Source organism: Maniola jurtina, chromosome 20 (genome assembly GCF_905333055.1).
Source record: "Maniola jurtina chromosome 20, ilManJurt1.1, whole genome shotgun sequence".
Lineage (NCBI taxonomy): Eukaryota > Metazoa > Arthropoda > Insecta > Lepidoptera > Nymphalidae > Maniola > Maniola jurtina.
The window spans coordinates 3,370,676-3,394,610 of record NC_060048.1 but is presented as its reverse complement, the minus strand read 5'-3'; the positions used below and the strand labels follow the sequence as shown (position 1 = coordinate 3,394,610).

General features: G+C 38.7%; 2 protein-coding genes and 1 long non-coding RNA gene across 8 annotated transcripts in view; 2 read left to right on the top strand and 1 right to left on the bottom strand.

The window, feature by feature from the left end:
* Nucleotides 1-9,086, top strand: part of LOC123875704 (guanine nucleotide exchange factor subunit Rich) — a 40,762-nt gene extending 31,676 nt beyond the window's left edge. For all 4 annotated transcript variants that reach the window (XM_045921689.1, XM_045921691.1, XM_045921692.1 and 1 more), the window contains 13 exons: nucleotides 339-579; nucleotides 2,007-2,116; nucleotides 2,321-2,548; nucleotides 3,097-3,240; nucleotides 3,796-3,910; nucleotides 4,387-4,511; nucleotides 5,092-5,246; nucleotides 5,665-5,942; nucleotides 6,349-6,469; nucleotides 7,018-7,191; nucleotides 7,525-7,713; nucleotides 7,922-8,111; nucleotides 8,547-9,086. In XM_045921689.1, coding sequence (XP_045777645.1) covers nucleotides 339-579; nucleotides 2,007-2,116; nucleotides 2,321-2,548; nucleotides 3,097-3,240; nucleotides 3,796-3,910; nucleotides 4,387-4,511; nucleotides 5,092-5,246; nucleotides 5,665-5,942; nucleotides 6,349-6,469; nucleotides 7,018-7,191; nucleotides 7,525-7,713; nucleotides 7,922-8,111; nucleotides 8,547-8,672 — 2,196 coding nt within the window. In that variant the 3' untranslated portion in view covers nucleotides 8,673-9,086. The remainder of the gene's footprint in view (nucleotides 1-338; nucleotides 580-2,006; nucleotides 2,117-2,320; nucleotides 2,549-3,096; nucleotides 3,241-3,795; nucleotides 3,911-4,386; nucleotides 4,512-5,091; nucleotides 5,247-5,664; nucleotides 5,943-6,348; nucleotides 6,470-7,017; nucleotides 7,192-7,524; nucleotides 7,714-7,921; nucleotides 8,112-8,546) is intronic.
* An 839-nt stretch (nucleotides 9,087-9,925) lies between these two features.
* Nucleotides 9,926-20,610, bottom strand: LOC123875722. The gene is made up of 3 exons (XR_006798201.1): nucleotides 20,599-20,610; nucleotides 19,809-19,816; nucleotides 9,926-10,627 (listed from the first exon to the last, which is right to left on the bottom strand). It is a non-coding gene; the product is annotated as an uncharacterized LOC123875722 (long non-coding RNA).
* Nucleotides 14,546-23,935, top strand: part of LOC123875707 (protein bicaudal D) — a 23,714-nt gene continuing 14,324 nt past the window's right edge. Inside the window, exons 1-2 of one of the 3 annotated variants that reach the window (XM_045921699.1) lie at nucleotides 14,546-14,914; nucleotides 15,401-15,541. In XM_045921699.1, the coding sequence (XP_045777655.1) occupies nucleotides 14,702-14,914; nucleotides 15,401-15,541 (354 nt within the window). In that variant the 5' untranslated portion in view covers nucleotides 14,546-14,701. Of the gene's footprint in view, nucleotides 14,915-15,400; nucleotides 15,542-17,641; nucleotides 18,214-23,935 lie in introns of those variants that run through there. The other 2 variants (XM_045921700.1, XM_045921701.1) reach the window with 2 other exon arrangements.

Sequence of the window (23,935 nt, the reverse complement as noted above, 5' to 3'; positions counted from 1 at the left end):
TGAGCAGTGCATTGATAGATCAGTCAGTCAGCTTTTCCTTTTATATATTTAGATTTTACTAGCTGATGCCCGCGACTTCGTTTCCGTGGATATAGGTTCCTTAAAAATCCCGTAGGAACTCTTTGATTTTCCGGGATAAAAAGTAGTCTATATGTTAATCCAGGGTATATTCTATCTCCATTCTAAATTTCAGCCAAATCCGTCCCATAGGTTTTGCGTGAAGGAGCAACAAACACACACATACATACACACAAACTTTCGCCTTTCTAATATTAGTGTGACTAGTGTGAAGTGTGACTCTCGAAATTAAGTCTGATTTTGTTTGGCATTCATTCCAGGCCTACAGCTGTCTACCAGCCACAGTCCTAGCATCATGCGTGGAAAGCGTCTGGTCAGGCTGTGGCAACGGCACTCAGACACAGCTATCCCGAGCGCTCTGGCTATGGTGCGGGGCGTTGGGTGCTCGCGTGTGGTTACCCCTGATACCGCGGGAGGCGACGCGTCGGACCGATCCTTCGCGACACACCTTCATGGCGAAACGGATCATGCTGCCTTTCCACCTCGATATTTACCCACTGAGTGAGTATACTAGTGAATGCAGAGACTGTTATCTCGAGGGTTATGGTTATGGTGCGGGGCGTTGGGTGCTCGGGTGTGGTTACCCCTGATACCGCGGGAGGCGACGCGTCGGACCGATCCTTCGCGACACACCTTCATGGCGAAACGGATCATGCTGCCTTTCCACCTCGATATTTACCCACTGAGTGAGTATACTAGTGAATGCTGAGACTGTTATCTCGAGGGTTATGGCTATGGTGCGGGGCGTTGGGTGCTCGCGTGTGGTTACCCCTGATACCGCGGGAGGCGACGCGTCGGACCGATCCTTCGCGATACACCTTCATGGCGAAACGGATCATGCTGCCTTTCCACCTCGATATTTACCCACTGAGTGAGTATACTAGTGAATGCTGAGACTGTTATCTCGAGGGTTATGGTTATGGTGCGGGGCGTTGGGTGCTCGGGTGTGGTTACCCCTGATACCGCGGGAGGCGACGCGTCGGACCGATCCTTCGCGACACACCTTCATGGCGAAACGGATCATGCTGTCTTTCCACCTCGATATTTACCCACTGAGTGAGTATACTAGTGAATGCTGAGACTGTTATCTCGAGGGTTATGGTTATGGTGCGGGGCGTTGGGTGCTCGCGTGTGGTTACCCCTGATACCGCGGGAGGCGACGCGTCGGACCGATCCTTCGCGACACACCTTCATGGCGAAACGGATCATGCTGCCTTTCCACCTCGATATTTACCCACTGAGTGAGTATACTAGTGAATGCTGAGACTGTTATCTCGAGGGTTATGGCTATGGTGCGGGGCGTTGGGTGCTCGCGTGTGGTTACCCCTGATACCGCGGGAGGCGACGCGTCGGACCGATCCTTCGCGACACACCTTCATGGCGAAACGAATCATGCTGCCTTTCCACCTCGATATTTACCCACTGAGTGAGTATACCTACTAGTGAATGCTGAGACTGTTATCTCGAGGGTTATGGCTATAGTGCGGAGCTTTGGGTGCTAGATTATAGTTACATATGTTACCGCGGACCAATCCTTCACGACACATCTTTAAGGCCGATTCACACCAAGCACGTACACGTGACACGTGCGTAGTGACGCGCATAAACCCTACGCAATGCTTTACGCAAGCGGTGTGCCATGTTTCATACAGCTCCATACATTACAACGCAATGGTACGCGCTACGTCTACGCTTACGCAGCCTGTGTGAACGAGCTATTATGGCTAAGCGGATTATGCTCACCTTGATATATAGGTATCCACTGAATAAGTGATTTTTTTAATACCTGGACAGCACGAAAACTTATAGAAAGAACTTTCAGAAATCTTAAAAACCCCATACATTTCGTGTAGAATTGGTAGTCGACGTCGCATACTTTATATTACGTGCTAAACTTAAAACCTAAATGGGTAATTTTCGATTTGCAGCAATTCTCTTCGATGACGCAATTCTTCTTGGAGTGGAGAACGACACAACGTTATATGCGTCGGATTCAAATTCGGTGTTTTCACTTCCATTTTGCGTCATAAATAGAACGGTAAGTTTTGTGATTGAAATATGGTTTGACTCTCTCGAGTTTCCCTAGGTACACAAAATTCTTAAAAAAACAAAATGGCGGATTTTATGCGCTTTAATCTACAGGTTGAAAAAAATGCAATGCGAACCTCAGGTTTTTCGAAAACTTTTTAGATCACTTGTTTCTTTTAATCTTATTTCTTTTAATCTTGTCTCTTTTATCTAGAGCCAAGTGTACCTACACCAAATATTGCGTCAATTACTACGCCGCAATCTTGGATACCACGCGTGGGAAATCGCGCGGTCGTGTTCCCAGCTGCCATACTTCCCACATTCTTTGGAACTGCTGTTGCACGAGGTTTTGGAGGAAGAGGCGACAAGCAAAGAGCCCATACCAGACGCTCAGCTACCGAGTGTGATCGAGTTTGTGCATGAGTTTCCTGTTTATTTGAAGGTGAGTGTATTATTTGTACGATTGACATAAAGATGGACTGTCAGCATTTCGGAGGCTGAGATCCAGAGCGCAGTTTGACTTTGCTCAGACTTGAGACACTGTTAAAACGAGACAGCGTTATACCGCTGACATAAATCTCTCTCGTTTTAACTGAAACTTCAGTCTAAGCAAAGTCAAAGTGCGCTTTAAAGATTTCAAGCTAAAATTCGCGTCCACGTCAATATATTTACGCGACATATACGCGATAAGGAGTAAGGGTTTAAAAAAAACTGCCATATCACTTCCAAGTTAGCCTACTTCTTAGGCTAGACCTTATCATTGATTTCCATAACGCGTGATTGCTGTCATGCGCAACCTTGTCTTGAAATTAAAATATAAACATAGGTACTTAAAAATTTAATTTTACATTTCGTGGCTCGAACTATGGAATGATCATTGAATTCATATTTTGGATGCACTTGTACTTATATAGTGCATAGCTTTGACAAAGCTGTGTTATACTATAAGTTTTTTGCGTATCACCATATTTATAAAACGTTGTTTTGCAGACGGTAGTCCAGTGTGCGCGTAAAACTGAGATAGCTCTATGGGCGTACCTGTTCTCCGCGGCCGGAAAGCCTAAAGAATTGTTTCAGGAGTGTCTACAGAGAAAGATGCTCGACACCGCCGCTTCTTATCTTATCATTCTACAGGTATTCTATTTTCAGTACATACACATGCACGCACGCACCCACAGACAAACACACCCACACACACACCCACCCTTACACACACGCACAAACACACACACGCGCTTACACGCACACACACACATGGTACAGCACTAGTTTTATTTTCAGTACTAGCAATAGTTACAGTAGCTATTTATAGTAGTCTATTTGGAGTTTATATAAAAATAAAAAATACGAGAAATATTTTTTAAATTATGTTTTGTTTTATCTTATTCCATAACTTTTTGCAGCTCACTAAGGTACAGTTTCGTAGTAAAACATTTATTCAAATTATTCTTGTATTTTTTTGCCAATAAATTATAAAATTAAACTTAACTTCTAATACTAACTTTTCCTTAATCCTTTTACACAACACAAAATGTCATTGATGTTTTTTAGCATTTTGTTCTCAAATTTAAGAGCAAGAGCCCTATTTTTATTCTATTTAACATACATATTTTTTATTTAGCATTTATAATATTAACTTATTCCAAACATAACATACTTATGATGTATTTTCGTTTTTTGTTTATGTAGAATCTGGAAAGTTCTACAGTAAGCAGACAGCTAGCGACGCAGTTGTTAGACACAGCACTGCAACAGGAACGCTGGGACCTAGCCAGAGATCTCGTACGCTTCCTAAGGGCCATTGGTAGGTTTTTAAAATGGTGTGTGGAAATAGAAGAAAACTCATAGTTCTTGTAATGTTCGTGTAACTATTACATGACATAACATAAAGAATAGTTTCTGCGATAATTACTAATTTGTATTGTATTACGTGATTGTCGCATAAGCTATTCCGGGCTTAAATGTTATATCAGATAAAAATTCCACGAACATTAAGCGGCCAAGCTGTCCTTTTTTAACCAAGATGTAGGGTTTGTAGAATCGGAGCTTGTAAGTAGAGTTACTTCTTTTTTATTGTTATAAATCTTGACTGTCAAGAGCACTTAAGAGCTTATATACTTTGGACTTGGGATAGATCCCATGGGTGGCACAAATCTAAGCTCGGCTAGGGGCTTGGCTCTACTAGAAATCTCATAACTTTTTAAGATTATGAACTTGTGAGTCTTGGCAACCTTTACATGAAATGTTTTTGGTGGGATTATGATTTCTATTTGGTTGCAGATCCAAACGACGTGGATTCGCCCCGAAATTCAGTGAACGTCCAACAGAAGTACGGGCAAGTTGTGCAGTCACAAACCGTCAGTCCGAATGCCGAAGATTTGTCGGTCATACTCGGGAGTATGCAGGTATGCACCTATTCAAATGGAAACTATCTGTTTTGATATTTAATTGTGATTTTCAAGCTTCTACTTCACTGACCGATTTCGAAAAATAACTGCAGATATTTCAGCTGCTGATTTAATTTGATTACTGTTATCAAAATTGTTTGAAAAGTTAAAATTCTGACTGTTTCTGTTTATTTAGAAGATTATTTTTTTTTACAACATTGTTTAGAAAAAAAAATGTAGGTCCAATACCTATATTGAGTGTGAGATTTTTTGAAAATGTTTAAATACAGTTTTAATTCACGACATAATTTGTAGGACTTTCTAGGACCTAGTTGTTTATTTTTTAAGGCGGTTTCAGAGTAACGTTTTTCTATGCGTATTACGCTCGTTTTTGCATGCGCACATTCTGACGTGTTAGTTCGAACCACTGCAGTGGATCAGTCAGTTGCAACTACTAACTATGGTTTCCGACGAAAATTTCGCCCGCATACGAACTTAAAAGCGCATCTACGCCCTTAAGATCTGCACTTGTAGTTTGAATTTTTGTCATACTGACTGCTCTCAAAAAAATACTATATATATACGCTATCGCTCTCAGTTGGCCGGCGGACGTGGTCGCAGCTTCAGCACCACGGCGGCGCCGCGGGAGCCCTCCCCGCCCGCCGGCGCCACGCCCGCGCCCGCACCGCGCCGCACGGCCGCTGCTACCGCGGCTGTCAAGAGAAAAAAGTCCGTGCCTGCGAGAAGTGACAGGTTTGTTTGGTTTTCTTCCATCATTCAGTCGAGGCTTTTCGGGATTCCCTCCTTTTGGCAGAAGCGATTAAAATTATTTATCTAGAAGAACTAGCAAACCAAATGCTACATACTATTTAAAAATAAGTTATCTCGCAGTTGGTAGCCCTGGGTCGATTGGTTGCAGCCATAGATCTGCATCTAGTGGCGTGGCTAGCGGGCTTTCACCATGGCGTGAATACTTTCAGAAGGGCTTCAACCTTTTTCTTTTACGTACAAAAATATTTAGAACATCATTTAGGTGAGGCTTTTCAGGCTCCCATTTTGGCGGAGGCGATCAAAAAAATTATCTAGCAAACTTATCTAGCAAATCAAATGCCGCATACAGCTATTTGAACCCTTTTAAAATATTCTAGCAGACATCGATTTGTTAATACAGGGAATCATACAACGGCACAGCAGAAGAATTCTTCATAGACATGATGATCCAAAGACACGCCCGTCTCCTCCTATCTACCGCGCGGTTGGTAGCCCTGGGTCGATTGGCCGCAGCCTTGGACCTGCATCTAGTAGCGTGGCTGGCGGGCGAAAGGGAACGCGCCGCTAGGGTTGACAATGCTGTGTTGTGTTTGAAGAGGCTACATGAAGACTTCAACTGGCCGTATCCTGCGTTGACTGAGGAGCAACATGCGCAGAGGAAAAGTAGTGTTGTGCCAAGTAAGTAACACTTATGTTCGAAAAACAATTGTTTAAGAATCCGTAAAAACTTTATTCAAAACTGAGTTTCTGCTCATATAACTATCTATCTCTGTTTGTGTTTGAAGATTTAACAAACATTATGAATAAAAAATATTTCTGTTTTCATACAAGGGGGTTTTTTCTTCTTTAAAAATAATTTTTCACTGAATTGTTTGTTAAAATCTGCAGTTTTTCTCTCGACGTCTTTTTGTATTTTGTGGCATCCAATGTATAGCGTAGCGGTCTTTACACACAGTTCGTCGGACATGCGCACGATTTTTACTAAGTAATTTTTTTTGCAATCTCTTGTTCTGCTCAAGCTGACGTGATTGCTAAAAAAACTACTTCGTTAAGAGCGTATTTGCTATTGTAAATTATCCCGCAGTGCCATATACTGGAAACGCAGAATCAGACAGTCAATGCGGAGACAGCGGCTACGTTTCGTTGTCTCTCCGAGCCGTCTTACCCTTAGCAGCGGGGGCGCCACTCTCGCCGGCACCTTTGAGGTAAAGTATAATAGTTTCGCTTCATTCGTTCTTAGTTTTACGTTTGATAAAATCTTACCCATATTCTATACTTACATACTGTATTCCTACCTTCTGCAATACAGGTATTTCCTAGTGCAGAGGGTAGGAAACTCGATCTTGCTGTTGTATGTATGAACTTCAAAGTTCAATAAATAAATTATTATACTTCGCTAGCTCTGCGTCCCAAAGAGGATTTTGACTTCTGTGTTTGTTTGTTTGTTTGAGGTTCTGCCGTAAGAGAGCAACAGATCGACGTGATTTTTTGCATGGAAATAGTTGAAGATCTGATTGATTGATTGAGTGACAGGGCTACTTTTGTGTTATGTAGTTCCTGTGGAATTTTTAAAAACCCAAATCTAAGTGGACATCGTCTGGTATGAAACACTCAAAAGTGAATTCGTTTGGATTCTGATTTCGCTATAGTTCTGCAGATACACTTAGAGGATTGTGCTTCTGAAAATTGTATACGCTGTTTTTGTATGGCATAGCATTTTGGCTATCGTATGTAACTACGTGAATATTTACAGTTCGGTCGGTGAGGGAAGTGTGGCAGAAGGCGGTGGAGTCGCGTGGGGAGGTGCTTTGGCCGACGGCGACACGGCTGCGGATGCGGGCGAAGAGAGGAGATACGCCGCTCTTATGGAGCGTCTGCATCATCACCAGGCCGAAAGGGGAGACCACACTGCGCATGTGCAGCTCAGGTACATTATTACCACTGTAAGTTACGCCGATGTACCTGCGCAGAAACCTTATTTATGAATGGCTCGAAAATAACTCAGCCAATCATAATCCGCATGTTGCATACGCGCCATGTTTTGTACCCGCGAATTATGAGCGAGATAGATGAAGTCTCTGTTGTTGTTATGTTTAAAATCATTAATCAATAAGGTCTGTATTTCATTGGTATACATCTGATGTTATTAGCCTCTGAATAGGCATAAAATACTCCAGATATTCTATTTTCATCATTGCAAATATCATTTAAGCTGATTCGGTTCGAAGGACCAAAAAATGTGTAACGCTTTCCTTCACAGATACTATTTGCAATTGATGACGGAAGCAAGCTGCGTGGAATGGGCGTTAGTTGTAGCAGTGGTATTACGAGATGCCTTGGCGGTGTTGAGATGCGCGAACGCGGCGCGCGGACCGGACGTCAGCTTGCAAGCCGCGAAAAGACTTCGCACCGCTTTAATTGATCTTCACGCTTGGACGGATGTTGAATGGTAAGCCTGTCCCTTTCACACTCATATAAAAATACAGGAAACACTTAGAAACAAAGGGCAACCTTATCTCTTCCAGGCAACTCAATACTTAAATGATATATTATATCACGGATGGAGTCGCAGGCGAAGAATAGTTAACTATAAAAGGGGTTCAAGTGGTTGTCATTGCAACTTTGTTACGATGTACTAAAGTCTCCTTTACTTCCAGCCTCGGTTACAAGCCATTCATGTTAGCGATCAGCAACCAGATACCGTTCCTAACTTCAATAATAAACGCCCGAGAGCGCCGCGTTTCCATGGCAACGGCCCGAGCGCGCACGGCCAGTACCAGCTCGCTCACGGAACCGAAACAAACTCCGCAAGAACCGAGGTTGCCTGCGCCGCAAAAGGCTCAAGAGGTAACTATAATTCAAATCAAATCAAAATTTTGCAAAATTGTGGGTAAATAGATACTACATTAGTTAGACCCGTACACAATCTACTGTCGCATATAGTGTGCCAAAATATAATGTAAACTACATCTAATCGCTTCCTTATTCTTTTTCCAATTCATAAGATGTGAAATACAATAGAATAGAAAGATCTTAGATTCAAATTAACCTCTATAAGTGCTTTCGAATCGTCGAGTAAGTCTATAATTGGATCCGAATGCCTTTTTTACCGTGATAAAAAAAATTCGACAGCTACTCTTTTCAAAACTTCAATTTTATGTCAATAAAATCCAAGTATACCAACCGGGAATCGAACCAAGGACTTCCCACTTGTAAAACTTGTTTATGTGTACTACAAGTGATATTTTAAAACATTTGCATTTGCAATTTTTTGATCCACAGGTATCAAAACAATCGGTAAGAAAGGATTCTCCCATAACAATGCCCGAAGTTCAAACAGAAGTCTTACCCGTCAGGCCTGCCTTACCGTCCCGAGAGGAAACCGCGTCTAACTGTGCCATAATGTAGGCTTTTATAAAATTGAATATCAATTGAATATTAGAATCGGTTAAACTGTTGGGCCGTGAAAAGGTAGCAGACAGACAGACAGACAGACAGACTTATAATATTAGTATGGATTGAGTTATTACACAGATAAAATGATAATTATTAAAAATAATTTTATAAATTCTAACTATTAAAAAGTGAAACTTTTTAATATTCTTTAATACCTCTGGTGTACGATTATATTCTTTACTTTTCCTTTTAATAACAGCTTTTAATTTATATAATAAAAAGGATATTTTCTACAATACGTTTGTCAGTATGTCTAGTCTTCTATTTTGTTAGTTCTATTTCTTTATACAATTTATATGATTTATTACGAAATAGTGATTAATATTAATTAATCAATTTTTAACAATTTCGTAATTATTATTTATTCTAAAAAAATATTTTGATTAGAAAATAGTAATTGTGTTATTTATATAAGTAAAAAGCTAGCGTAGACTACAGACAACGATCTACCGATGGATATGATTACGTCTTAATTGAAATTAAAACATTTTGAGTATTTTCGTTTATCTCTAATTTGCAACAGCTCTTTACTTATAAATCGATACTTATACTTACATAAATGATAGTAATAGCATACTATTAGTGCTAATTTAGAAATATTTATACTAAAATTAAAACTAATAACTAAATACTTTCTGTAATATCTCATCTGTAGTGTTTGTAAAGTAGATATTTAAGTAGATGAATAAAAACGTTTGTCTTCCCGGCCGATATTATAATGTCAGTTTTGAAATAATTATTAAGTAAGTGACATTGAATTTGTTTGCGATTAAGAATAACTGGTAATATTTTTTTGTGACTTATTCGTATTATACAGGGTGTTTGGTAATGGTAATTAGTATATAATGACGACACGTACCCATGCTTCTTTGATCTGATAAATACAATGCTGAAGTAAAATGACGAAATAAAATTATAAAAAATTCCATACAAAATTTTAAATTTTTTTATGACCAAGTTTTCATGGCCCTAATGTGCCCTAACTCACTGAGATCGTTGGCCTCAGCCTATCTAAAGATGGCCATCGATCTCAGTGAGTTAGGGCACGTTAGGGTTATGAAAACTTTGACAATTTTTTTTTTTAATTTTTTATGGAAATTTTTATAATTTTATTTCGTCATTATACTTCAGCACTGTGTTTATCAGATTAAAGTAGCATGGGTACGTGTCGTCATTATATACTAATTACCAAACACTCTGTATATGTATAGTTCGACTCGATCTTTTTGACGGCGGGCTTTAAACTGTCACCCTTTCGCAACCCGCGCGATGCCACACGTCGCACACGAGCCGTCTCAGTGAAATAGAATACCTATAGTTGTCCTATCTATTTTATATTAGCTTTCAACTGGCGAAGACGACTAAAAAGTAGGCAGTCTGCGTTCAGATTATTTCACGTTTTATTTCTATTAATATTTTTCATGAACTAGAAAAACACGAAAGTCTCGAAATAATGTTTATTATTTATGGACACTGCTGTCTTTTAATACCTAAAACTTTATAAAGTTTAGTTTATAGCAAATAATACTTTACGTTTAGGTAGAGTTGATAGTTACTGTAACTTTTCGTCCATAGACCTACATAATAATATCAATAATGAGCCTATAGTTACTAAAGTTGCGAAATAACTGAATTTTAACTTTTTATTCTGGACCATACTAATTATTCAAAAAAACTGGACCCTTAAATTCATAGATCATTGGATTTCGAATTCATTATATTAAGGGCGCGCACATTTATTTTCTTCATCGAGCCTTTGTATGAAAATAGCACAGGGGCCTTACTACCATCGCTTAAAATAGTAATTTTTTAACATTGTTTTGACATTTTCGTATAAAACTTATATGAAATTGTCAAAACAATATTGAAACATTATTACTTTTAGCGGTGGTAGTAGGGCCCCAGAACTTCGTAGTGACCTGGTGACAACAATCGCTAATTGTGCACATGCTATTTCAAATATCGACTCTTTCAAAAGATAAACCAGTCGCGTCTCCTAGACGTAAAAGGTAATTAAGTTACCGTTTAAGTGAGCTAAAGAAAAATAGATTATACGTGATAATATTTGCCAAAAGATATTTAGCCGCGAAGTTATTTTTCTAATATTGAAATGGGGGGGGGGGGCAAAACAGCCACTTTATAGGCAGCTATCAGGCTGATTTTGTAAGAAGACTACATAAATCTTCTTACATCTTCTTACAATCCCCGATTTTGTAGGGTCATATCATAGGGTCAAGCCATTTACGCAATGGATTTTGAAACTGTGGCAGCGTGCGCGCTATGCATATTTAGTATAGCTAATTATATCAATGCGAGCAAGAGTCATACCTGACTGCATCTGTGGTGTAAATTTTACTCACCGAAACTAACTGTTCCCGCCATTCTCGGTGCCAAGTTCTAGATCCTTGAGTATCAATTTTGAGTAAACAAAACCCCGCTAACGTTACTTTGAACTTCTTCTGTCAGAGAACTTTTTATGTTGTCCGCTAGGGGCACTGTTCTCAAACTCAAAATTATTTTTTTCAACTGGCTCAGGCTTCTAGCCCTTTTGAGTCAACTCAAAATTAACGCTTACTTACATAATACACTAATTCCGACGAGTTTGAGTTACCCAAAAAGTTACTCAAGGATAGATTAATACCAAACATTTTCTAAACTACCTACTTAATGAAATAGTGCTATATATAACTGAATATAATTTAGTACAAAAACATTTTATAATCATATTGTGACCATATTGTTATAATAGCGACTTTAATTATTATATTTTAAATTAATATTTATTAAGCTAGTTATCTATTAGAAAATTAAAGATGTATGCAATAGTTTTTATAGCATTAAAAAACAAACAGCCGCTTATTTTTATCAATTATGAATTATTAAATTAAATAACATTATTTATCTACAACTATAAGTAATTAATTCATTGTAACATAATCGATTAACATTTAATTGTAATTATTGAATAAAATTTATAAAATACAAGTTTCACAGTGTTCGAGTGAAGATCTGAAAAATAAAAACATAAACTACACTAATTCGTAATACATTTTTTACCATAAATAAGATTACTTAGAGTATTTAATGAGTGAAACTTTTTATAGCTATTTATTATTAAGTGCTCGACCATAGCTATCTAAAATCTGTATTCTATCTGTATAAAATCTGTATGTATACTATAATGATGCTAATTCGGTTGTACAGTCTCTAAATTGACAGCTCTAAGATTATTGCCATCTTTTTCACCATATTCTATACCGAAAAGAATGGCAGCTCACCTTAGTTAAGAAACTTATGTGTAACCCAAGTACAATCGATTTATCTTCATTATATACTCATAACACTTCAATAACAAACAAAATAGACGTTCTTACTATAAAGTAACAACCAAGAATACCTTAGGATGTTACCTGCGATTTGTCAATCTTAGTATGCTAAGGGAAATACATTTCCTTAGCATACTAAGATTAATACATAATCAAACTTAGCTTTCGGTTTTATAACGAATATATTTTAGTACAAAATCACCACATTCCTATGGTTTAATTACCTACTTAGCAATAATTTTGTAACACAAAAAAAAAGTAAAACGATAAGGTCTAAACAGCCGATCTGCAAGCCGACTGGAAAATTATTGTTAAAATGCAATAATGGTGCAGTTGACATGTTGCGTCGCAACTGCCGGCCGACTGCGTAGTCCGCGTGCAGCTCAGTACTACTGGTACAACATTGTGAATCTGAACATGAACTGCGCAGTTGGCGGGCCGTTGCGCGACGCAGTCATGTCAACTGCAATAAAACAGAAAACTGCAGTTTTGCAGTCCAAATGCAGACTGTCTGCGCAGACCACAGGTGTAGCTCTATAAAAATTAGTTAAGATAATTATTTCGTTGTGGTGTCAATTAAAGTTGTGAATTATTATAATACTTCGAACCGTCATGCTCATGATATGTTTTAGGTGCTAATAAAAATTTAACTACCATTTCATGGCGAAGACTACAGAATTATTGTGGCTAATTCTGTTGTACGCAATCTCTAAACTAAAGTACTAAAACAAACAGGTGTTGATTCTGAAAATTTTCTCTAAACGAATTTTAGAGTATTTGCATCTTTTTCTTTTAAATATTTTAATTTATTTTTAAATTGAAGCTGTCAAACGGTATCTGTCCTTTTCATATTACATTAGTAAGAAAAAGATGTGAATACTCTAAAATTTAGTTGTGATCAGAATCAGTACCCGTGTCAAATAGTATATAAATGGTATCTAATGTAAATTTTTTAATATCTTAACCTACAACTGCATTGTTAGGCATGTTTCTTATTGCTGATACAATCACTAAAATGATAGGTCTAAATCTATTGCTGTCTCTTTCACAAAGTTTCCTGTGAAAAAGGATAGCACTACATATTTTAGACCTGTCAATTTAGATTACTTTAAAAGTGCTTACCTACAGCCAAATTAACATCATTATCTCAACGTGAGCGAAAAATGGATGCTTGTTAGATATTTTACAGAGATTATTTTGATCATGTCAAATAGAAAGCAACTACCTATGTTTAGTTCAATAGAAAAAGTACTTGTAATAAAACTACAACGGTCAAGGGAAAATTAAAATTATTGTATCCAACTCTTTCCCTTTAATTCAACCGATATTTGTGTAAAAACGATTGTAAATTACAATAGTCAATTGATGTTAATAAATAAATAAACTTTTTTTCACATTTCATTTTTTGTGTCCCTTTTTCTCATAGAACCTCCTTATAAAGGTTTTTATTCTTGGGTTTGATTCCCAATCAGAGAAATACGACGGAAATCCACTTAGCTATTAGGTCCTGTGTCCAAGGACCTATAGGTACTATAAGGCGCGAAGCAAGCGCAGTAGAGACAAGACGTATCGCCTTTCTTCATATCTTTATACATATGTGCACCTGGCGCTCTAATTTGGTAGTGAGATAGCGAGTAATAGGTCATTGCTTCAAGTACTTAAATATGTATTAGAAGCGCTCGCTCTACTTTTACTACACACAGTCCGACAAGGCTCTCGTGGCGCGTGACTAATTTGTGAGTTATAGTCGATACTAGAGCTAATTTCTTAAACTGAACCCTTTCAAGTAAAGATTTTTATATAAACAGGTGGAAATGATACTGCCATTGTCGCAACTAGAATGCCATAAACCTACTTTGTCGTATTAGTTTACAAATTGCGAAAAACCAAACAAAATTTGAATATTGCGGGCAGACCCGTCGCATCCACCTAATGTCATCCAAGTGCCAAGAGAGCTTTGTCCCAAAGAGTATATAAACACTACGCTTTGTCCGACTGTACATGGTACATGCAGCTGCATAGAGTGCTACCCATAGACTTACGAATTTTTCGATGGTGCTACCTACCTAGGTACCTACCTACTACTTGCAAATCGGCCACTTTTTTTACGGGTCCAAAGTTGAACCCACGGACCCTTACCTAACCAAAATGTTGTTTCCAGGTGGATTCCATGACTAACAGGATTAACTCTTAAAATTCGATTATTAAAGGTAGGTAGTTAACTATGAGTTATTTCTTATGTTTATGGTTTTTTCAAACTCAAATAATTTACGTTCTTACTGAAACGATTGGTGTAGGTAAGTATTTATGGTAAATGTAGGTATACTACGGATAACCAAATGATGAGTAATAATGCGATTATCTTCTCTACAAAGTTATACGATTAGTTATATCTTTAACGTTAAATACGTTATCGTTACGTGACCAAAAGACAAGTAGCCAAAGCAGAGGGCTGCCAGCTGTCAAGTGTCAAAAGAAATAAAATAAAAACTGACGGTGCGGGTGACGTTTGAGTTTTGAGAAAGAACTGTCAAGACGTTTTACTTTGTTGAGAGAATGTAGAAACATTGATTTTACACGTTTTAGTGTTGTTTTTCTGAGATTATTTACTTTGTTTATGAAGATTTAAGCCGAAAGCCGTGTAACTGTCACAGGATGGCAGCTACGGCGGAAAGTGTTTCGATCTCCGAGCTGAAGGCGGAGATCGAGAGGTTGAGTAGGGAACTCGACCAGGCGAGCAGCGAAAAGATCCAGTCGGCGCAGCTGGGTCTGGTGCTGCTAGAGGAGAAGAGCTCCCTGCAGCTGCGATGCGATGAGCTGGAGAGCCTGTACGAGAACACGAAGCATGAGCTGGATATAACGCAGGAGGTTAGATGGCCTACATTCCGTCATATTTTCACTTTTTCATGCCTTAATGGGTACATTAACGTGCAAACGGTAACTTAAAATTTAATTTTTAGCATCTTGTATTCATGTGATGAACTACTTTCAAAAATTAATGAACATTTGTTTCATGAATGTTAAGATTGGATATCTATTTGCTTTGATTGTGGATTTCTTTCAAAGGTGCTTATTCGCATTTTAATGAGAATAAGCACCTTTTTGATAAAGCAAACTTTAGCAATGTCTTTGGAATAGTCAAATGTATCTACCACTAGTTTACAATGCTCTTGTATCATTAAAAACTAAGATGTCATTCTGTTTCTATTTGGATTGAGAATTGCTTAAAAAATATTCTGAAAAAAGTTTAAACATTAATATCAAAATCTTATAAGAAGTTTACCTGTTTTTCTTTTAAAACACAACTGACCTTTTCCCTCAAATAGATGTGATATTGCTTACATTTGTTTACAGGCATTGATGAAACTTGACACAACACAAAAAGTGACAACACAGAGTGGAATAGAACAGGAAAATGCTCTCCTCAATGAGTCTGCAGCTATGGAGAGCTCCCTCACACTACATATTATTGAACTTGAAGGAGAAACAAAACAGGTATTTCTGACAACTATAATGAGTAATGACATAAAAACCAGCTTACACTAACTTTTCTGTTGAAGTATGCCCAACTAGTTTCAGACCCGTCCGGGGTCCTTATTCATATTTTCCTTTACGGTTAAATCAAGTGATATTTAATTGCTTAAAATGCACATAACTTCGAAAAGATAAAGATGCGAGCTTGGAATTGAAGCCCCAATCTCCGGAACAGGAGGCCAATGTCTCAATTGTTAGGTTTTTTTATTCAGATACAAGTTAGCCCTTGACTGCAATCTCACCTGGTGGTAAGTGATGATGCATTCTGCGATAGAAGCGGGCTAACCTGGAAGGGGTATGGCAGTCTTTATTAAACGTATACCCCTTTAGTTTCTACACAGCATTGTACCGGAACGCTAAACCACTTGGCGGTATAGCTCTGCCGGTAAGGTGGTAACTAACCACAGCCGAAGTCTTCCAGACCAGACCAGACCAGAGAAATTATAAAATTCCAAACCCCTGCTGGAAATCCAAGCCGGAGGCCTCCCACTAATAAGACCACTGCACCAGGAAGGTGATCAAAAAAACTGGCCAAGTGCGAGTCAGACTGCACTGAGGGTTCAGTACTTGGGTATTTTTCTAACATTTTGCATGATAAATCAAAAACTATTATACATAAAACTAAATAAAAATCTATTTTAGAATGTACAAGTAAAGCCCTTTCATATGATACCCCACTTGGTATAGTTATCTTACTTTGAAAATTGAAACACGTTTTAATTTTTTTTTGAATGACGTAACCACAAATTCGCGGTTTTCAGATTTATTCCTGTACTTGTTCTATAAGATATACCTACCTGCCAAAATTCATGATTCTAGGTCAATGGGAAGTACCCTATAGGTTTCTTGACAGACACGACAGACAGACAGACAGACAACGAAGTGATCCTATAAGGGTTCTGTTTTTCCTTATACGGAACCGTAAAAAGGCTATCGGACTATCTTAATTTTCTGCTGATTTGTGGTGGAAGCACGTGGAAGGCTTCTAAGGCTAATTGTGATGTGTATAGGACGGCGCTCGCGGTTTCACACAATGTGCGTCAGGTGTCAATTTCTGAAATCCGATGCGGCGATGAACACGCTGAGCGGGCATATCTAGCATTTCGGCCCGACTATATCTGCGTAACAATTTATAAAGTTGTTATATACATTTACGTACATAACAACTTTGTTTATTAACTTGAAAATGTATTTTTCTTTTAGTGCCTGTTATGTTCAAGTAGTATAAGTATGCCAGTTCAAGTATGCCTGTTATGTTGGGTATGTTACAACAAGTTATTTAAAATGATGTGATGGTAATTATGAAGAGGTAAAGTCTGTAAGTTTGGATGCAGGAAATAATCTGATTCTGAAAATTCTTTCAGCTAGCTATATTATCCCAGATGCTATAGACTATATTTATTTTAACTATATTGACTTGCGCTTGACTGCAATCACACCTAAATAGTAAGCGATGATGTAGCCTAAGGTGGAGCGCGCCTGCCTAGAAGATGCCTTTTCACTCTTATTTTGAAGGTCCCAATGCCGTAGCTGGCGGGGAAAACGGAAGCCGGAAGGGCATTCCATATTCTAGCAGTGCGTATTAGAAACGAGGAACCGAATCGTTTCCTACGAGTCCGTGGAATTTCGACTATGTAGGGGTGCAGACCTTTACCATGCCTCGCGGTCCGATAGTATAAATAACGACACGCGGACCAAGTCGCATGCTTCGAGAGTATAAAATAAACAATTCTTCACACATACCCAGATAAAGTTAAAAACATAGGTCTTGTTTTGTTGTCGCGCAGTCGGGTAAAAATAACCATGCATCATCATACCCTTTTTATGACTTTCTGCACACAATATACCAAAAGCAAAGTAAAATTAGGAAGGCGCTCGTATGCAGTTAAAGTTGAAATAAAGGGTGAATGCGTTAAATGTTTATTAAAAGATTATGCAGAGCCTCATTATCTTATAGTAGCATGTAACCCCTGACACATCTGACGAAATATGCCTACGTCTAATCAAACGAGAGCAATTGGCATGAATCATCGCTGGACCCAGCATCAGTATAAACGGGACGTTCTTTTCGTGCACACTGAAAAACTGTTAATCAGGAATCAGTTAATAACGTAGCTCTCCCACATATTCTGTTTTATTTGTCATTCTAGAATATATTTGATTATAAATATAAAAGGCATATATCGCGATAAATATAAGGATTTCGTCGATATTTCGATTCAGTTTCGAGGAACGTTATCACGACGACCGGTGCGGATTGAGTAGTTACAGACGGAATATATCCACGATCCAATCGATCGATCGATATACGTACAGTAGTCAGTGTTTAGTCACATATGTAAAGAACAAACGAAAGTTATCCTATCGGACGTGATGTAAGCCGCGAATGGCGTAAGCGCAGTCGGTATTAATCCATAACACTGCTCCAGAAATATACTTTTATTTGGCCGACCTTGATCCATATGCCCCATGAGTTCACTTAATAGTGAAGATTTTAAAATGCATTCGATTCGCGCCTTACGCACAGTGGAAGTGATTCCTGAATCATGTGGGACGCATTCGTGCTAAGTTACATTGAATAGTGCACACTGGAATGCTGCAGTCATTCATTGAAAATGAGCGAAGGTGGAGAGGTATTGTGTGTTTGTTGTATGTGTATTATTTCGTCGAATTCTTAGGTTATTATTTATTGTAGTGTAAGTGTACTTATTAAGTGTTTATATTAAATTTAATTTATTAATATTAAATAATAATTAAGCGTGCCTAAAAAACCATAGTCATGTTGTGCGACCATATAGGATTACAATAAGGTCAAAATGTATCAATTTAAGAATTAAGTTAAAGTAGTTATTGTAATCTGTTTTGATTGACAATAAATAAATAAATAAATAAATATGTCGGCGCGAAGGCGTTAATAGTTACTAATAATCAAACTATTCAAATCAAAAGTTAAACATTACTTTGTTCATCAAGTACTAAAATACCCTCAGAGTTGATTTAGACATGACTAATTGTTGTTGTTATTGTAAGTTTTGGTATGTCGGCGGTACCGACTTTTAGCTGTCAACACTTTGCTCACTGAGCATTACGTCATCTCCCCACTGTCGTCGTTGGACTATAAAATCAGACACGCTGTGCGTAGCGGGGCATTATTCGTCCGGTTGTTGCCGAGGACACTTCTCAGTAGGCATAGTCTGTCGTACTGTAGAATTGTGGTTACCTAAAGTGATACTGTTGGTTAGACGAGTTGATATTGTGGTGATTAGGTTAGATGGTCGGTTTGGGACCGGTGTAGGGGTGGAGGAGCCGGTCTAGGTAGGTTAGGTTAGGTTTACCTAGTTACGCTGGTAGTTGTGACATGCAGTAAGTGAGAGTTATCATGGTTGTAGTCGAAGGTAGTTCAATATCACTTGATAGTCCAAGAATATCGTTAGTACGCCCACGAAAGCTCGGTTAATCTAAAGGTTGCTATCCTGACGTATCCGCTTGGTTATTACCCAGGTTTACTAGTGGTTAGATCATGCTTCAATCTTAATAATCATTAGAAGCAATAAAAAAGTGAAAATATGCCCACGATAACCTGATAACACCCTCTGACTCCGTCATCAGAAGTGGGATCGACCGCTGATCCACCAGGTCGATCATCAGATATGCCGCCGCAAAACCACCTTGTCATCGAACCTCGAAATGAAGTAAACCTGGTAGTCAAGAAACCGTGTCGGCGCCAGAAGACGTATACACGGATCCCGGATCATCCACTTCTCGAGAGGAGTCGCTGGAACAACTCACTCAAGAAGCAACCATGGAAAATGCGACGGAATAAAAACGCCGAGTTACCATATTCTAAAACCCAATTATCCAAAACCTTGCGCATAGTTATCGTCACCCGATTTAGGTGATAGTAACGACAAGTTTATCGTACCTCGATTTAGGTAGCATTACTTACTATTGCTCGATTTAGGTGACAGTAACGACTAGTTTATCGTCATTCGTCACTTGGTTTAGGTGGTATGAGTTACTATTGCTCGATATAGGTGATAGTAACGACACTTTTGCTGACTAAGACACGTGATACTATTCACTATTGGGATGGTCTTCACTAATGAGATAGAGTTGATTTCTTATCCAACCATGCTGTATAGAATTAAAGAAAATTTCGTATTGTAGCTGTAGCAGTACGATGTCAACAATGAACTTGTTGTTTAGCACTAGCGTTGTACTTTGTTACGTAATGAACTCTTTTACTAAAAGTTAATCAGGAAAAGCCGAGCCTTTGATTATAGCAAGTTTTCTCTTTTACACGAGCCACACACACACAGACACACGCACACATACACACACACACATAAGCACACAAACACACAAGTTCTATCCACGAGTTTATCTACGAGACAATCCACGAGTTTATCTACGAGAAATCCACGAGTTTATCTACGAGAAATCCACGAGTTTATCTACGAGACAATCCACGAGAAATCCACGAGTTTATCTACGAGAAATCCACGAGTTTATCTACGAGAAATCCACGAGTTCTATCCACGAGTTATCCACGAGCCACACACACACGCACTCACACACGCACACACACGCACACACACACACACACACAAGTTCTATCCACGAGTTTATCTACGAGACAATCCACGAGTTTATCTACGAGAAATCCACGAGTTTATCTACGAGAAATCCACGAGTTTATCTACGAGACTCTTTTACACGAGCCACACACACACAGACACACGCACACACACACACACGCACACACACACACACACAAGTTCTATCCACGAGTTCATCTACGAGACAATCCACGAGTATATCTACGAGAAATCCACGAGTTTATCTACGAGACAATCCACGAGAAATCCACGAGTTTATCTACGAGAAATCCACGAGTTTATCTACGAGACAATCCACGAGAAATCCACGAGTTTATCTACGAGAAATCCACGAGTTCTATCCACGAGTTATCCAAGAAACACACACACGCACTCACACACGCACGCACACACACACACACACGCACACGCACACACACACACACAAATACTAACGAGATTTTACTTGTTACTAAATAAGCTCAAAAACCAGAAACATTGAAGATGTGCTGGTTTACTACAAATATAACTAAGCATCATTTGATGCTCACAGATACCAAACTCAGAAGAGAATGTATTTTAGTTTCAGAATCAACATCAATCGTTAGGCAGGTGCAGAGCGCGCACCGCCTGTCAGTATGGCCGTGTCGGCGCGAAGGCGTTAATAGTTACTAATAATCAAACTATTCAAATCAAAAGTTAAACATTACTTTGTTCATCAAGTACTAAAATACCCTCAGAGTTGATTTAGACATGACTAATTGTTGTTGTTATTGTAAGTTTTGGTATGTCGGCGGTACCGACTTTTAGCTGTCAACACTTTGCTCACTGAGCATTACGTCATCTCCCCACTGTCGTCGTTGGACTATAAAATCAGACACGCTGTGCGTAGCGGGGCATTATTCGTCCGGTTGTTGCCGAGGACACTTCTCAGTAGGCATAGTCTGTCGTACTGTAGAATTGTGGTTACCTAAAGTGATACTGTTGGTTAGACGAGTTGATATTGTGGTGATTAGGTTAGATGGTCGGTTTGGGACCGGTGTAGGGGTGGAGGAGCCGGTCTAGGTAGGTTAGGTTAGGTTTACCTAGTTACGCTGGTAGTTGTGACATGCAGTAAGTGAGAGTTATCATGGTTGTAGTCGAAGGTAGTTCAATATCACTTGATAGTCCAAGAATATCGTTAGTACGCCCACGAAAGCTCGGTTAATCTAAAGGTTGCTATCCTGACGTATCCGCTTGGTTATTACCCAGGTTTACTAGTGGTTAGATCATGCTTCAATCTTAATAATCATTAGAAGCAATAAAAAAGTGAAAATATGCCCACGATAACCTGATAACACCCTCTGACTCCGTCAAATATTATACCACGGTCCCGCCCCCAAACTTAACTTGTTACAATGTGTCAGCATGCTGCATCCTGAAGACGGACATAAGGTACTTTGTTCCAGGAAACCAACGGGGCCTTTGATTCCGAGTGTGACAATTCTTTCTTTACGGTTATTATACTTACTGTCAAGTCCGGTAGATCCCATGTAGGGATATGTCTCGGGAAAACAAATTAAGGTCCTTAGAACCGATATTCACAATCCTTTCTTTATAAAGGCTATACTGGTCTAGTAGATTCCATGTTTCAGTGAAGAACTGATGAATAGTTTTGGAGATGGAGAACGGAACTCCTCAAGAGGCAACAGCGAATTAATGTCGATCAGTAAGCGTGATAAAAAGTAGATTTTTAGTCATAATAATGACATAATATAATAGTTTCTGTTGTGGTAATAAGGTTCACTTGAATTGGCTTTCAGAAGAAAGGAAACACGTCTACTTTAACTCATGGTTTATTGGCTACTGAATCATTATTTGACATGCACGATTAATAAATGCAGTTTTACACATAACAGTTTCGTTCACGGTCATTCCAATTTTTGCTGTCGGCTGAGGCACTTGCTTGAACCAGGTAGGTACACTATTAAAGATTAGCAGCTGTTTTGAAGAAATGCGAATATCAGGTTGATATTGCATTCAAGCTTGTGCAAAATAATCTGGTGTCTCGTCGATGCTGTCAAACTTTGTCTCGTGTTTCGCGTCGATATATTGGTGTTTACATAAATAATGGAACATTGTTGATATACCTATCTCGTTCGCTGGACATTAGCCAAAGAAAGAAACGTGGATTCGAGCTACATTCATCGGTTTACGGTCGTTGTTCTCATATTTTCCTTTGCTTTTTTAACAAGAGAAAATATACTACGGAATATCAGTTCCTTTAAAGTCTCAGTTGATAGTGAAGAAGCCTAACTACAATTATGTCTTGATGTTATTTTTAGCAAACCGATTCTCGGGTTTAGGATTCCCTTGTTGTTCATAATTCAAATGTAGTACCTAAGTAGTTTCAACCGCGTCGTCTGAATCAAAAGATAGGTACCTATATCAATGTCTCAACTTGGCGGCGGGTCAAGTCCTGGCGGGAGTGCGGTGAATACTACATTAGTGATAACCGCGCAACCGCCAGTCCGTTGAGGAACAAACACAGGTTTTAGTGGGTGCAAGCCCCACATAACCCCTCCGTTTCCCCTGACGGAAGGGTATGCGTTAGGCATTTCCTGTGTATAAAAAAAAAAGAAAAAAAAAAAAAAAGAAAAGGTAATTCTCAAGATAAAAATATTACTTATAGTATTGCTAAGTTGATCTATGTTAATCGCTCGTCTCTTGTGGTTCCACAAAATCGAATAAACTGACAAAAAACAATTCTTTAAATATAACTGAACCAATTTCGCTGAAATTCAGAATGGAGATAGCTTGTACCCTGAAATAAAACAGGATGAATCTTATCTGGAAAATCAAAGAGCTCTCGCGGGGTTTTCAAAAACCTATATCCACGCGGAAGAAGTCGCGGTCGTCGTCTAGTTTATAATTAATTTTAGGAAATGTTAGACTTTCTATTAATTAGCTTTGCTAGTACAATTATGCAAATAGATTGTACCTGTCTCTTCATTACTAGATTATGCACAGGCACGGAGCTAGGGGTCCATTAATTTTGAACGGCTTAGCGATTCGGAGCACACGTCTAGGGAAAGGTCTGCCACGTTTTGGCCGACTCATTATAACTTTGCTCATCATGCACATTCGCCTTGTTTCGTATTAATGAAATCACACTTAATATTATAAAGGTGAAAGTTTGTATGTTTGTGTATGTGTGTGTGTATGTTTGTTACTCCTTCACGCAAAAACTACTGCACGGATTTGGCTGAAATTTGGAATGGAGATAGATAATATCCAGGATTAGCACATAGGCTGCTTTTTATCCCGGAAAATCAAAGAGTTCCCACGGGATTTCGAAAAAGCTAAATCCACGCGGGCGAAGTCGCGGGCATCGGCTAGTACAAATATAAAAGGAAAAGATGACTGACTGCCTGACTGACTTACAAATCTGTCAACGTACAACTCAAACTAGGTACTGGGTATAATGGTTCCTTTTCTTCTCTGGAACCCTAAAAACGTTACAAATTAATCGAATTAATTAATTATCAAGGTAAAAAGTAATTACTCTAATCTGTAGCCCAAAATATTGGGTGGAATGATTAATTAATGAACGCTAACGATCTATTAGCACAATGTGATGTGCAAGGCTTCGTAAAATCCAGGCCATTTCGGTTATCGTGAACAGAATTGTTTTCGGTTGAGTCACTGCATATTCTAGTACCATACCACTAGCTTGTACCCCTAGCTTCCAATCCAATCCAATCCATCAGCCTGTAAG